The 13,401-nt window shown below is 35.0% G+C and overlaps 2 protein-coding genes and 1 pseudogene across 4 annotated transcripts; 2 read left to right on the forward strand and 1 right to left on the reverse strand.

Annotated features, from left to right (window-relative positions):
- The first annotated feature begins 5,822 nt into the window (after positions 1-5,822).
- LOC148933382 (uncharacterized) lies at positions 5,823-6,395 on the forward strand (annotated as a pseudogene).
- A 386-nt stretch (positions 6,396-6,781) lies between these two features.
- LOC125221096 (uncharacterized) lies at positions 6,782-12,512 on the forward strand. Of its 3 annotated transcripts, XM_048123225.2 has the most exons (6): positions 6,783-6,990; positions 7,077-7,147; positions 8,320-8,401; positions 8,498-8,577; positions 9,987-10,237; positions 10,557-12,512. In XM_048123225.2, the coding sequence occupies exons 3-6, from the start codon at positions 8,369-8,371 to the stop codon at positions 10,577-10,579; spliced, it is 387 nt and encodes a 128-aa protein (XP_047979182.2). In that variant the 5' UTR covers positions 6,783-6,990; positions 7,077-7,147; positions 8,320-8,368; the 3' UTR covers positions 10,580-12,512. The 3 variants fall into 3 exon arrangements, with proteins under 3 accessions (XP_088918814.1, XP_088918815.1, XP_047979182.2); XM_089062688.1 differs by lacking the exon at positions 10,557-12,512 and having other exon boundaries at positions 6,782-6,990; positions 9,987-10,435; XM_089062689.1 differs by lacking the exon at positions 10,557-12,512 and having other exon boundaries at positions 6,782-6,990; positions 7,087-7,147; positions 9,987-10,435.
- Positions 10,412-12,084, reverse strand: LOC125197975 (scarecrow-like protein 30). Its single transcript, XM_089062687.1, has one exon. It carries the CDS (start codon positions 12,082-12,084, stop codon positions 10,543-10,545), a length of 1,542 nt encoding a protein of 513 aa, XP_088918813.1. The 3' UTR covers positions 10,412-10,542.
- Positions 12,513-13,401: the final 889 nt, after the last annotated feature.

Consider the following 13,401-nt stretch of genomic DNA (forward strand, 5'->3'; position numbering starts at 1 on the left):
TGGTCAATTAACCAGATTGTGGTGGCTTCGACTGTAATTGCTTTTATTTTTTGATACATAATTTCGGTCCTTTTTATTGTGAGCAATGCTTACAAAAGATAATATCATATTATTTCTTTTTACCTTCTTTTTCACTCGGATATCAAAACATTTAATATGGGCTGGAACAAAAGAAGTAAAAGCATAATAGAAATTAAACAAAATATTAAATACTCCCTCCGTCCCAATAAAGTTGAGTCGTATTCCTTTTTAGTTCGTTCCAACAAAGTTGAGTCATTTCTTTTTTTAATAAAAGACAAAACATCTAATCACTCTTACTTTATTCCATCATTTACTTTACTCTTTCTTATCTTTCCTACTTTTTCATCTCCTCTATTTATTTAATATAAATTCTTAATCTCCGTGCCCAAAAGTTTTGTAGTATCAACTTTCTTGGGACGGAGGGAGTACAAATGTATTAGAGAAGAAAAAATGTACTCTGTACATATTATAACTTACTAGGGCACCCATGATAATTGATAGATACGAACAAGCACATAAGAGGAGAAAAATGCAACTCAAATTACTTGTATCTCTCGTTCATCTTTCTCGCAGCTCCGTAATGTGTTGGGTTGTTTCTAGAATCGTCGACACTTCGTAATGGTAATTTGGAAACCCCCCCCCCCCCCCAGTATAAAAATTATGCATTTGCCACTGCTTAGACTTGTTTGTTACACTCCTTCCGTCCCACTACAAGTGATGGATTTCTTTTGGACACGGAAATTAAGAAAATGATATATATTGAGTTAAAGTGGAGAGAGTAAAGTATGAGAAAAGAAAAAGTAAGAGAGATGAAGAGATAATAAAGTAAGAAAGAAGGAATAAAGTAAGAGATGGTTGAAGTTTTATTTTTAGCTAAAAAAGGAAATTGATCACTTGTGGTCGGACAACTCAAAATGGAATGTTGATCACTTGTGGTGGGACGGATGGAGTATATATGTTCTCACATATTGCAATTATAAAACAAACCATCATGATAATGTCATTTTATCTCCTTTGGATGAGAAGTGGATCTGGGGTACCCGTATACACTCATTTGAGTACCTGTGCAAGCACCATGCACACTCGAAATATTCTTTAGTATACTATCCCCACCAACTCACACATAGCTTGTGCCCCTAGACCTATCGACCGCATGCGCAGCCATGAAAGTTCAACAGTTTCCCTTTGTTCAAAGAAGAGGAACAATCCGTGCGCCTTAACCTTCCGAGCGCATGACATGTGCGCCATGGAGGATTTCGCATTTATGGGTTAGAAATTTTGATTTTTAAAGCTAAGTTTTCTCAATTACCTCCCCACTATATATATGTCCATGGAGCTCTAAGTTAGGTCATTAATTATTATCATCAATAATTATATTTCATCTTCCCTTTTTTCGGCTAAGATTGACACATTTTTTAGTCGGCGTAAGATTTTAGAACTTGTTGGTTAATGTGTTTAACTAGAGAAGGCGTAAGTATTAAATGAAAAAAAAAATTGAGTTGAATATTTTAATTAGGGAGAAAAAAGTGGTTGATGTATTAATTTGAGAGTTACTTATTTTATTATTTTTAAAAAGATATGTCATCTTATTTTAAGACATACTAAAAAAAGGATATTATGTCAATCTTAGCTGGAGACGTCCGCACCGTGCGGACATCCAATGGAATTTTTATGTTAAATTATTGCATGTACAAATATTAATCACCTATTGAATTCATGAAGATTTAGTCAATAAGTCTTTATACTGCATATCAGGTGTAATACTGACGAGAGTGTACTATTTAGTCAGTGAGTTGTATGTATCCATGTCTTTTATTGTTCATACTTGAGACATTAGTGGAAAATTTATGAATCAATTTGTATGTTGTGCACGACCGTCACTTTCGATGTCTCTTCCTTTCTCGAAACTAGAGTGTTGTATACTTTTCAATCACCATTATTAACAATTTATAGGCATTAAAGTTGAAATTGAATATATATGTCTCTATTATGAGAATTAATAACTTTTTTATTTTGTTTAGTATAAATTTGACGGCTATCTACTGAAAACAAAAAAAATAAGTATTAGTAATTTTTGAAAACGAGAATTTGTGTATATGTATCGTTGAAAGATTCCTGTCACACAACAACATGAAGCCCAACCTACATACGATATTGTAATGGGCCTCCTACAAAAGCAATAATAATAATATAAAGCCCAACTTACATCTCATAAATGGGCAACTAAATGGGCTACAAGAATCTTACTCCCTCCGTCACAGAAAACTTGGCACTTATTTTTTCTGTCATCCGCCTATAAAAATTTATCACATTCACTTTTACCATTTTTGGCAGTGGACTTTATATTCCACTAACTCATTCTAACTCACATTTTATTTTAAAACTAATATTTAAAAAGTAATACTTTTTCAACCCATTTTTATTTTTAGTTACAATTTTTTAAAACATGTCAAATGGTATCAAATCAGGGAGAGATGGTAGTAGGAGGTAAAGCCGAAGGTGAGTAGGGAATATTTTTGGGAAAAAAGACAGTGTTTCAACTTTTTTTATTTTTAAAAAAATTTGTTAATGAAAATGGGCCAAAATATGTGGACCTATTATTAAAGTTAATGGGCTTCTTGACTTAAATTGGTTTATATAGTTAAATATATAAGGTTAGTAGTAGAGTAGTAGATTATTAAAAGATAATTATATTTATAATTTCGATTTCATTAACGTTGAATTCTATTCTATTTAATTTATTAATTTTTAAAATATCATGGATAAATTATGAAATTATTATTTATAAAAGTATTTAAATATTACATTTTAAAAAAAAAATCTATTTAAATCAGAAGATAAAGTTACTCAAATAATACTACCTAGCTCTGTCCGACAATATTAGGGGTCTCTTTTGCCATTGCATTTGTTGTCAATAGGAGTTTCGGCTTACCTTTTCTGTAAGTGGTAAATAAATATCACATTTTATTATTTTTCATTCTATTCACATTCCACTAATAAGCTAGAATACAAAACTTTTACATGTGTTTTACCAATTCAGAAATTTTCACATTTCTTAAAAGTCATAATGAAAAATCGGGTAATATTCGACGGCGAATGGAGTAATATTTTTTCAGAAAATATTTAAAAAAAATTTTTACTAAATATTCAATGCCATAAATTTTAATTTCTGGATTCATTATTTGACTGTCGGTGTTAATCAAATCAAGATATAGTAATAGCAACATACTATAATAAAAACAGAAACCAACCAACCTCCAAAACCAGATCATCCAGGCCCGACCCAAAGTCATCTGGGCTCTGATACCACTTGTTAGGATCGTCGACTGCGATATTAGTTTGATATTGTCCGCTTTGGGTTAAGTTCGCACGGATTTATTTTTGGGTCACTACCAAAAGGCCTCAAACTAATTGGGATTGGAAAGGAATTATACGCTCGGATTTTGCACTTTTTTAAGGCATTTATTTGGTCAATTTTGAGTGTCAAAGTTGCATTACATGTCCATTATTTGCATATTTTATCAATTTGACATTTTTGACGTGTTTTGTGAGAATTGTGCAAAATAGAGCTGAAAAATGGCATAAAAAGGTACAAATCTGGAAGATGGAGCAAAAGCGCAACCCAGTGGGCCGCTGGCACACGCCAACGGTCGCTGAAAACCAGTCCAGAGAGCTAAGAAGCTGTCCAGTTGCGCGCTGGGCTTGTTCGCGCGCAACAATCCCAGTTCAAACCCATTTTGCCGGCGATTCTGAAGTCCGATCAGAGCGTTCTACATACCATTCTCTTTGTCTTCGAAAGAGTTCGCGATGGTACTTAGAAAATCTCAATCGGGGTTCTTTGGATAAAGTTCTGGACATTCTACGAACGTCGCGCAATGCTGTCAAGTGCTAAATTTAGGCGTAAATTCAAGGAAGGAAATAAACTATTACCTTGTGAAGCCAAATCTTTTCCTTAACCTATGGAGCACGAAATTTCCATCACTCTTACTACTTGGAGGACACTTGTTACCAAGTTTAAACCTTTTTCAAGCCTATATACCCTATAACCTAATTCATAATATACAAACATTCATAGCCCCCAAAATTGGTGAGCCCTCAAGGCTCCTCCTCCACTCTTCAACCCTAATTCCTCCATCCAGCATTCCATCCACCGTTCTTGAAGATTGGAGCAAGGCAAGAGAAGACTAAAGATTGCACAACAATTCATCCTTAGATTTTGTTTGCTTTTTTTTTTTTTTTTTTTTTTATGTTTTGTACTTTAATTTGTAGTTTTTGCTATTTGTCTAAGAGTAGCTAAACTATAAGAATTCTTGGGATGTGTTAGTAACTTTTATTGGTTATATAATTCCAGTTTTTTAGTATTCATTTTGTTCATTGCATGCTTCTATTCTAAGTGTTATATAATTGTTTTATGTTTGAATGACACATTTTATGATGATTTATTGACTTGCAACATAATTGACATAGGAGGTTTGCGAGTTAGAAGAGCTTAGTTGACACTACAATTAATTCCCCTTAAAACGGTTGTGTTAATTGAGAGTGATGATATCTAGAGGGTCTAATTGAGCTTTTGGGAGTTGTTAATCTAAGATTGACGACCTTAGTGTGTAACCTACTTTGTGTCGCATGAGCAATACTTACGTGACTCGTTCTAATATTGCATGAGCTGTGTTGGGGTACCATAATTGTGTTTTGTGTAAATCATAATTGTGAAAGGTCTATCATTGGAATTCCACTCCTTGTCTGATTACTTTGGTTATTTGAATGTTTTATTTTATTTTCTTTATTTATTTCTTCTAGTTAATACTCCCGTACATATAAATTTGCGGAAACAATTGTTTTATTAGTGAAATTAATACTTCACTTACATATTAATTAGTTAAATAAATACCAGACGTACATTAATATTATTCAAACTAAATATGCATCAAATATAACAAATACTTCCTCCGTTATTAGGAGTGTCATTTAGTTATGGCACGGGTTTTAAAAATTGGTGGAGTATATAATTTATGAAGTGAGATGATGGAGTGTGTAATAAATGAAGTGAAATAGTGGAGTGAGATGGTGGAGTGTGTAATAATTGAAGTGAGATGATGGAGTGTGTAATAAATGAAGTGAGTTGGTTGAAGATGAGTCCATTTTTGACTTTTTGGTTTTTTTATTTTTGTTTTGGTTTATTTTAATGTAGATAATGACATTTTGATGTAATTTTGATTAAAAATGGGGTAAAATTGTATGACTAAATATGGAAAATTCTAAATGTGACTTTTAAACTATGACGGACTTTTATGGCAAAATGTGACTCTTAAACTGGGACGGGGGAGTAATAGTTAAAAATTACTACCTCCGTCTACAAAAATTTGTCCCATTTTTCCATTTCCGTCCGTCCCCCAAAATTTGTCCCATTTCAATTTTACCATTTTTGGTAGTGGATCTCATATTCCACTAACTCATTCTTACTCACATTTTATTATAAAACTAATATATAAAAATAGGACCCACAATCCACTAACTTTTTCAACTCACTTTCCATTACATTTCTTAAAACTCGTGCCGGGTCAAAGTGAGACAAATTTTGATGGACGGAGGTAGTAATAATTAAAACGATACATAATATAGAAATTCTAAAATACGGAAGCGTACGCCAAATACATAAAATAAAAATAAAAGACTAATAATTAAAATTAAAACAACTAACAAAAATTTAATCTAATAATAATCCGGTAAATCAAGAATCAAATCCTCTAATTATCCTTTAAGTTGTAGTTGATTATGATTTTTGGATATGACATGTATATTTTGGATTATCCGACAGCAACAACGATATCAATGTGTTAGAATCATCCCATCTTTTCTATAATCTCACTCAAGGTATCGCTCCTACAACTCATTATGTTATTCAAGGAAAAGAATACAATATAGGTTATTATTTAGCTGACAGTATATACCCAAAATCGTCTACTATTGCGCAAACAATTCAAGAGCCTCGTACTCCGAAGACAAAATATTTTGCAATGAAACAAAGAGGCACGTAGAAAAAGATGTAGAACATGCATTTGGTGTTCTTCAAGCATGTTTCGCAATCGTAGCATTATCAGTGCGTTTTTGGCAGAAAAAAGTGTTGCGTGACCTAATTATTACACGCATAATTTTACATTACATGATTATTGAAGATGAGCGTGGCCTTAGTTCTCCAATTGAAGTTGCTAGAGAGGTGCCACAACCAGAAGTTGAGATGACAACAAATGAAGATGTTCGAATTAAAGTATTTAACTCGATATGACGCAATAAGAAATAAAAGTGCTCATCTTGAACTACGAAATGCAATAATTGACTATTTGTGGAAACAATATGCAAATTTTGAATATTGAGTTTTAGTTATTTTATGTGTAAGTAGTAATATTTTTTATAGTATTTAAATTTTCTAAATTATGTAATTTATTATTTAATAAATAATAGATTTCATATTTAGTTATATTAATTAGTAAATTTTATTATATTAATTATTTAATTTAATTTAAGTTATTGACTAAGTATTACATGGTTAGTGTGTAATTTAGATAAAATATATAGGTATGATTAAAAAGTATAAAAAGTAAGTGGATGAAAAATATTTTTTTTGGGTTTGAGTTCAAGATAAATGGTTTGAATAAAATTAATATTTAGGAGGACGATTACACTAAAAAGTAAATTTTTGTGTTTGAATTTAGTGTAACCGTGGGAGATGGTCTTAGTGAAGATATTATTTGGAAGTGAAATTTTAGTTAACTTTAAGCAATATATGGATTTGGGATATTAAGGTATTTATTGGTATTGGGTGAAATCAAAATCGGTGAGCATAATTTGGTTTTCTAATTTGGTAAACCCTTGTAAATTGTGAACTCGCACACTGACGGAGGCGGGAGATTAATCGGAGAAACTACCATGGCGAAGCGAGAGCTATCCAATACTCTGAAGAACTAAAAGGTTTTGTGATATGGAATCTTATACTATCCGTGTTTAATTTTGATTAGTCTGTTTGAATGATACTGATTCTTTATCTTATTAATTAGTGTTGTTCAGTTCATGCACAGAAAGAGGAGAAAACCAAGAAAGAAGAAGCCTGCACCGCTGTTAAAAGATGGTATCTTTCTTATATATTTTCTTCAACTTAATCATTTTCTATACTTTTTTTGTTGTACTTTGCTTGTAGAATTTGTTTTTCCTGAGTATATTAGTTGCTACCCTAAATTAGGGAGAAAGAGAGGAAGATGTTAGTCTCAATTATTTAGTGAATAGTTTCCTGGAACACAAACTTTATTCCCATCTCTTTCAGAATGTTGTGTCGTCAATTGTTTAAGTAACGCATCTTTATTTAACCTGCTTCAATCTCTGTTTGCTCTCTCCTCAATGCTTAGTATGCAACACAAAAGAAAAGTGATAGCAAAAAACAGCATGAGTATTAAGTTCACTCTGCATTTTTTTGGATATTTTTGCTACTTGAATTCAGTATAAATCTGTTTTCGCAGGAACCTGCAGTATGTGCATTTGTTGGTTATTATTTTTACAATTTACATTGTGCGAATGCATTTAGAATACTTATTTGATGAATGCTATATTATACTTTGGTATATGTTTATAGTGGATGTAGATGAGTGGGAAATAATGAGCTAATCTCTTGAGGGGTGTTTACTTTGGGCAATAGCTTGATTATTTAAGGCATGTTTGGTCTAAGAATCTCAGTTGCTATATCATAAGACTTTTCACATGTCTGGCAATGCTCATAGTATGTCACAAGATGTTTTCGGATGGAATGATTTATTGAATTGACAAATTTTAATTATTTCATTCCATATCTAGAAAACAATTGAAAAGGAGAGCTAACGAACTTATGCAACAGTTGCTATAATAAGACTTTTCACATGTCTGGCAATGCTCATAGTATGTCACAAGATGTTTTCGGATGGAATGGTTTATCGAATTGACAAATTTTAAATTATTTCATTCCATATCTAGAAAACAATTGAAAAGGAGAGCTAACGAACTTATGCAAACAAGTTATAGCATTGATCGATTTTTATTACAGATTTGAAACCCTTAACAATGGTAACATGAATAGTTGACCTTTTGATTTAGTAGAATGCCCAGGTTGCCTCATAAGTCAGTATGTCCAAAATGTACTGTAATGTACATCATTCTTATATGAGTGATGTAATATCTATTTAGCGTTTCTCTAGAAACGATATGTGAACATTATGATGGATTTCTGTCAATATAATAGAGACTCTATCTATATATTATTCCATTAATGTGCAGTGTCGTTATAGTAGAAGGTGATCTGCATCCAGGGGCAACACGTGGACGCATGTCATTTCTATGTTTCAATCCTTCTATTGATGTGAGTTGTGGAGATGTAAACTGTTGTAGTTTCTACATTTATTATATTATTATTTTATTATTTTTAAATCTTACATCAAGGTCTTTGTTTCTGTAGAAACTCAATGAAGAAACATCGACCCCTAGTGAAACCGAATCAGCTGCTACAAGTTCTGGTAGGCAAAATGAATCTTTGAGGTCAGTGCCTTTCTAACATTGAATTTCTCTTGGGGTCTGTTGGATAGCTATGTTTCGCTAGGATAAAGGGATTATTACTAGTTGTTTGGTATGCGAGTTCATTTTCCGTTGGCCTGTGTTAATCCTCTGGCGTGGCCTGATCTGATTTCCATGTTTTAATTGGTTAAATCAACCCATCAAACTGGCGGGTTTATTTAACTGCCTAGAAATATAACCCAGTTAATGAGGCATAATTACGCTTGTACCCTTTTACTTTTCTTCACTTGTAGCAACTCCCATCACCCGAATTTCATGCTACTTCTCCAGTTTGCAGTTCTTCTCTCTCCCACCACCATTATTTGGTCATTTATTTTATTCCCATCTTTTTTTTTTTGACTAAATCCTGAGATCGATATTGCATTTATTTAATCGCACTGAGAAATAATTTTTGATATCAAGTCGAAAACTTAAATGGCATTCTGCTGTGCTGTTTTGATATCAAGTTCCCTGTAATGTTGTTTGCTGCATTTAAATACTATGTGAATGAATGTTTTAAGTAGGATGTTATAGTAAATCTCTTGTATTGTTTGGAGTAAGGATGCAAAATCATCTTTCTTCATCCAAGAGGATTCTCTTTGTTCCTCATTTTTATTATGATTCCCCATTCCAGTTCCTCACTTTTTGTTCTGGTTATTGAATTTATGCTGTGGCATTAGGTAAAAATGATGACAACTTTGGCCAAAGGGAATTTTTAGGTCAAAAAATCATTTCTTGATATGAAATACTACTATCTTGGTAATTACTCCCTCTGTTCCGTAGAAGTGGAGGCGTTTCTTTTCGGCACGCGATTTAAGAAAAATTGTGTTAAGTGAGTTAAGTAAAGGAATAATAAAGTAGTAAATGAAAAAGGTAGACAAAATGACTCCATTACTATGGAACGGAGGGAGTACAATTTAGACCAAAATCCAATCTAATATAAAAGTTAAATATCGACTTTATTTAAATAGCATACCAAGCCCTAACATATGCCAGCTTATCTGCACAAAACTGAATAACTTACCTTGTTTATTAACTAACAGTCTAACATGACAAATCTCAACCCGGCTACCAAACGTGTCTTACCAACTTACAAGTTAATATATGCTATAGAGTTTGGATTGGAAATGGCGGGAGGTGTATGGTCATATTCTTGGTAAAATATTCTTGACACTGCTTTGTTTTGATGTGAAAAAATTTAAAAATAAGCTATTTAGTGCAAGGCTTTGTAAATCATCAACTTCAGTCACCAGAATTACCATGACCCTATTTGTGTTTAATGCTCGTTCATTCTAATTGATTGTCAAGTTGAGGTGATTGCAAGGGTTGGGCGAAATCACTATTACCTAATATTGTGATGTATACGTTGAAGACTGAATTTTCTTTCTTTGTAGAGAAAATGGGTCTCCTCAAGGTAGATCAGAGGACTTGGGATTAGAATCGCGAAGCAGTGATTCCAATGGCAATCATAAGAGGAAGCAACACGATGCTGGCGCAGAAGCTAAGACTCCAAATAAGTCGAGGAAGAGCAATCAAGATAACCAAGATTCAAACTCAGCTAGAAGCCGCAGCTCTCAGAAGCTAAATAAGCGTGAAAAGCTGGATTGGAATGTTCTCCGGTCTCCAAATCATCACAGCAAGAAGAGTAAGTGCTGCGAGAGATATCTGGAGTTGCGTCGGTGATTATTTGTTCTTAGATTATTTTTTGGCACATAATTATTTGTTCTTAGATTATTTTTTGGCACATAAGTTGTCTTCTCAGTCGACTATGTTGTATCGCATTGTTCATTGGTACGTAAAGTTTGTCCTACAGTGGAGGTAAGATTAAGGTTCTATTTTGTTCTCTTCATTTGCAAAAAACAGATGGCAATGGCCTATTTTTCTCATTCAAATTTTGGTACAAAATCATCAAAAAAAAGAAAAATGTGGGTGAAAAAATATGTAAAAGAATCAGTTTTGGGCAGGTTTCCAGCAAGAAAAAGCGTGAAGAACTCGGCCTTTCCATCCCTGCAACATCCATTTCCCATCTTCATCAACCGAGAAGTCTTTATGATACTCTGCCTTGACCTTGTTCTTCACGATACTCACGATCTGCTGATCCAGCGGGAGCTGCCTGAAGCCGGCCCTGACGATCCTGGCCTGCCACTGCTTGTATGTCTCTGGCCTATCAAGCCGCTCCGTCCCCTCGCAGGCTATTATGTTGATGGCGTCCTTTCCGAACACCTCCTCCTCGAACAGAAGCCTGTTGGGGTCCTCCCGCGGCACAGTGGCCTCGTACATGTCAAACAGCGACGAGTACTGGAACAGCACCTCCCTGAACCGGGTGACGAAGAAGGGCGTGTTGTAGGTGCCGTTCACCACCCCTTGGATAAACATGTCCGGGTCGATCCTCTTGATGAGCTTCAGCACTTGATCCCTCGGGCTGTCGACCACCACCGTCTCGTCTGGCACGTTCGGAAGCCGGTGCAGGCAATTCACCACCAGCAGCTCACCCCTCTCGATCTCGAGCTCCTCCAGTTTGATGCTCTCCCATTTCTGCGCGATCGCCTTGTATTCGAACGGGACTCCGAACCGCTGGCAGTACCTGGCGAGACGGTCGCCCGTGTCGGACACGCGCTCGGCTGGGCGGAACCCCGACTGGGGGAAGTCGATCCCGGTGATGCGGAGCTTGGGGGGACCACCAGGCCTCTCGGAGAGCGACTGGATGAGGCAGGGCCACTGGAAACCGTAAAGGATGCCGAAGTCGATTATATGAAGGGCTGCTGCGGAATCGGCGAGTTTCCGGATGGTTTTGTTGGCTAAAACATTGGACATCTTTCTGAAAGGGCAAGCCTTGATGAATGTGTGGTAGCCTCTGACGAAGACGGCGGCCGATATCCGGTTGGAGAAGGCGGTATAGGCGGCCGAGGCCGTGCCCGCGACGCGCGCCTCGAGGGCGTTGGCGAAGTAGTGGGCGAGGCGCTGCGTGCCGTCGCCGTGCGGGGAGGAATGGCGGCGTATTTTAGCAAGCAGATCGGTTACAGTCGCGGTGTCGAAGGTGGCAACGGCCTGCGCGCATTGCATTAACAGAGTATGCAGATCCACCACCACAAGTTGTTTCTTGGCTCCTCCTCCTCCTCTCCTGCCTCCTGGCTTCTTCGTGTTGGCCTTGGGCATTGTGCAATCGGAGTGGGAACAGAGGAGCACCTTGTCGAACATTTCCAAGGCCTCGTCTTCGCCACCGAGGTTGCTGGCCAACTGCTTATTGCTGCGATAATCGTCTTCCCTGTATCTGTTCTTCTTCTGCTTCTGCTTATCCGTAATATTGTCAGATGAGCTATCGAGGTCGTTGTCGCTGTTGTTGTTGAGAAGATCGTAGAGAGATTTCTCGGTAGCTTGGAGAGCCAAGCAGTCGTGCAGCATACACGGTTTGTTTTCCAAATCATCATCATCCTCCTCCATGAGCATGATGCCTATCAACTTGAGAATCGCATCTGAGTGATCGTGATCCATTGCTTTGCTTTATGATAAACAGGATGAGATTACAATTTTGTTGATCAATTCGATTGGACTAAAGTGTTCATCATCGCCTGTAAACAACAAAATAGGATGTATTGATTTGTTGAGTAGCTGAAAGAAGAAGAAGAAGTTAGACTGAATCTGGAAGCGGTTTCAAATGCAGAAAATTGGGGTTTGAATTTATAAGAATGTAAAGGGAGAAAGGAAGATGAGAGGAAAGAGACATGCGTGCTCGCCACTGAATTTGTATTATTATCAATTCCTAGGGTTATTTTGTCGTCACCCAACCTCATTTAATATTTGCCCTTTGTGACCAGATTCCATAATATATTTAGGGCAAAATTGATGAGCAGACGATCAATTTTACTTTTCTAACTTTTAAAATAAGTAAAGATTTAAATACTAAAGTGAGTTCGAGTCAACCATATTGTGACTTTTAAATTTATACGCCTATACACGATTTATTTTTGGCACGGGAGGTAAGAAAATTGTTTTAAGTGTGTTAAGTGAAGAAGGATAAAATAGAAAGGAATAAAAATAGACACATAAGAAAAAATAAAGTAAGAGAAAAATTGTATTGTTTTTTGTTAAAAAAGAATGATTTAGTTATGGTAGGACAACCTATTAAGAAATATGACTCAGGTTCAGAAGGACGGATGAAGTATAAATTATGGATTTTAACATTTTTCTACGATGAAATTTTTTTGATTTTTGATTTTTAATATTAAATCCGATCCTTAAAAGGGGAAATTATTTCTATTTGGTCTATCCCTTAAAAATACAACCTTTCTATTTTAGGAAGTCGACTCCACGGTCCACAAACAATACTTCTACTATTATTTTTTTTTCCTTCTCTCTTACTCTATCCATTTATTTCTTCCTCTATTTTACTCTACCAATTTTTATCTATTACTTTACCAATGGTGCATTAAAACTTGTGTCATTTCAAAAGTTTCTATTTTATAAAGACGGAGGTAGTATGTTAATAATTTGACCCACACATATTTCAAATTGATAATATTGTTGAGTTATTTACTAAGTGTGTTGAGAAAAATAGTAAAACAATTCTGGTAGATACTAAAGTTTTATCAAAATTAGATTACATGTACAAACTGAGTGAAATGTTAAAGTTCATAATTTTTATAATTAATTTTTAAAACTGCGTTCTAGATTTTAACCACGATATATGATTTTTATAAAAATTTGCCCATCGGGATATATTTATAAGTTAATTTAAACTCATATTTTTAATTATACGACAAATTAATGCTAAATTTGTAGTAAACTATATCATTCAATTTCTTATCCTAT

This window comes from Salvia hispanica, chromosome 1, assembly GCF_029641045.1.
Source record: "Salvia hispanica isolate PSC_SH4W2 chromosome 1, Shi_PSC_v1, whole genome shotgun sequence".
Taxonomy (NCBI): domain Eukaryota; kingdom Viridiplantae; phylum Streptophyta; class Magnoliopsida; order Lamiales; family Lamiaceae; genus Salvia; species Salvia hispanica.

Excerpts from the sequence above, each read along its gene's own strand:
- LOC125197975 (XM_089062687.1), bottom strand. The coding sequence starts at position 12,084 with ATGGATCACGATCACTCAGATGCGATTCTCAAGTTGATAGGCATCATG.
- LOC125221096 (XM_089062688.1), top strand. The coding sequence starts at position 8,369 with ATGTCATTTCTATGTTTCAATCCTTCTATTGAT. Across the intron at positions 8,402-8,497 it reads GTTTCAATCCTTCTATTGAT|AAACTCAATGAAGAAACATC; the intron begins GTGAGTTGTGGA and ends TTGTTTCTGTAG. Across the intron at positions 8,578-9,986 it reads AGGCAAAATGAATCTTTGAG|AGAAAATGGGTCTCCTCAAG; the intron begins GTCAGTGCCTTT and ends CTTTCTTTGTAG.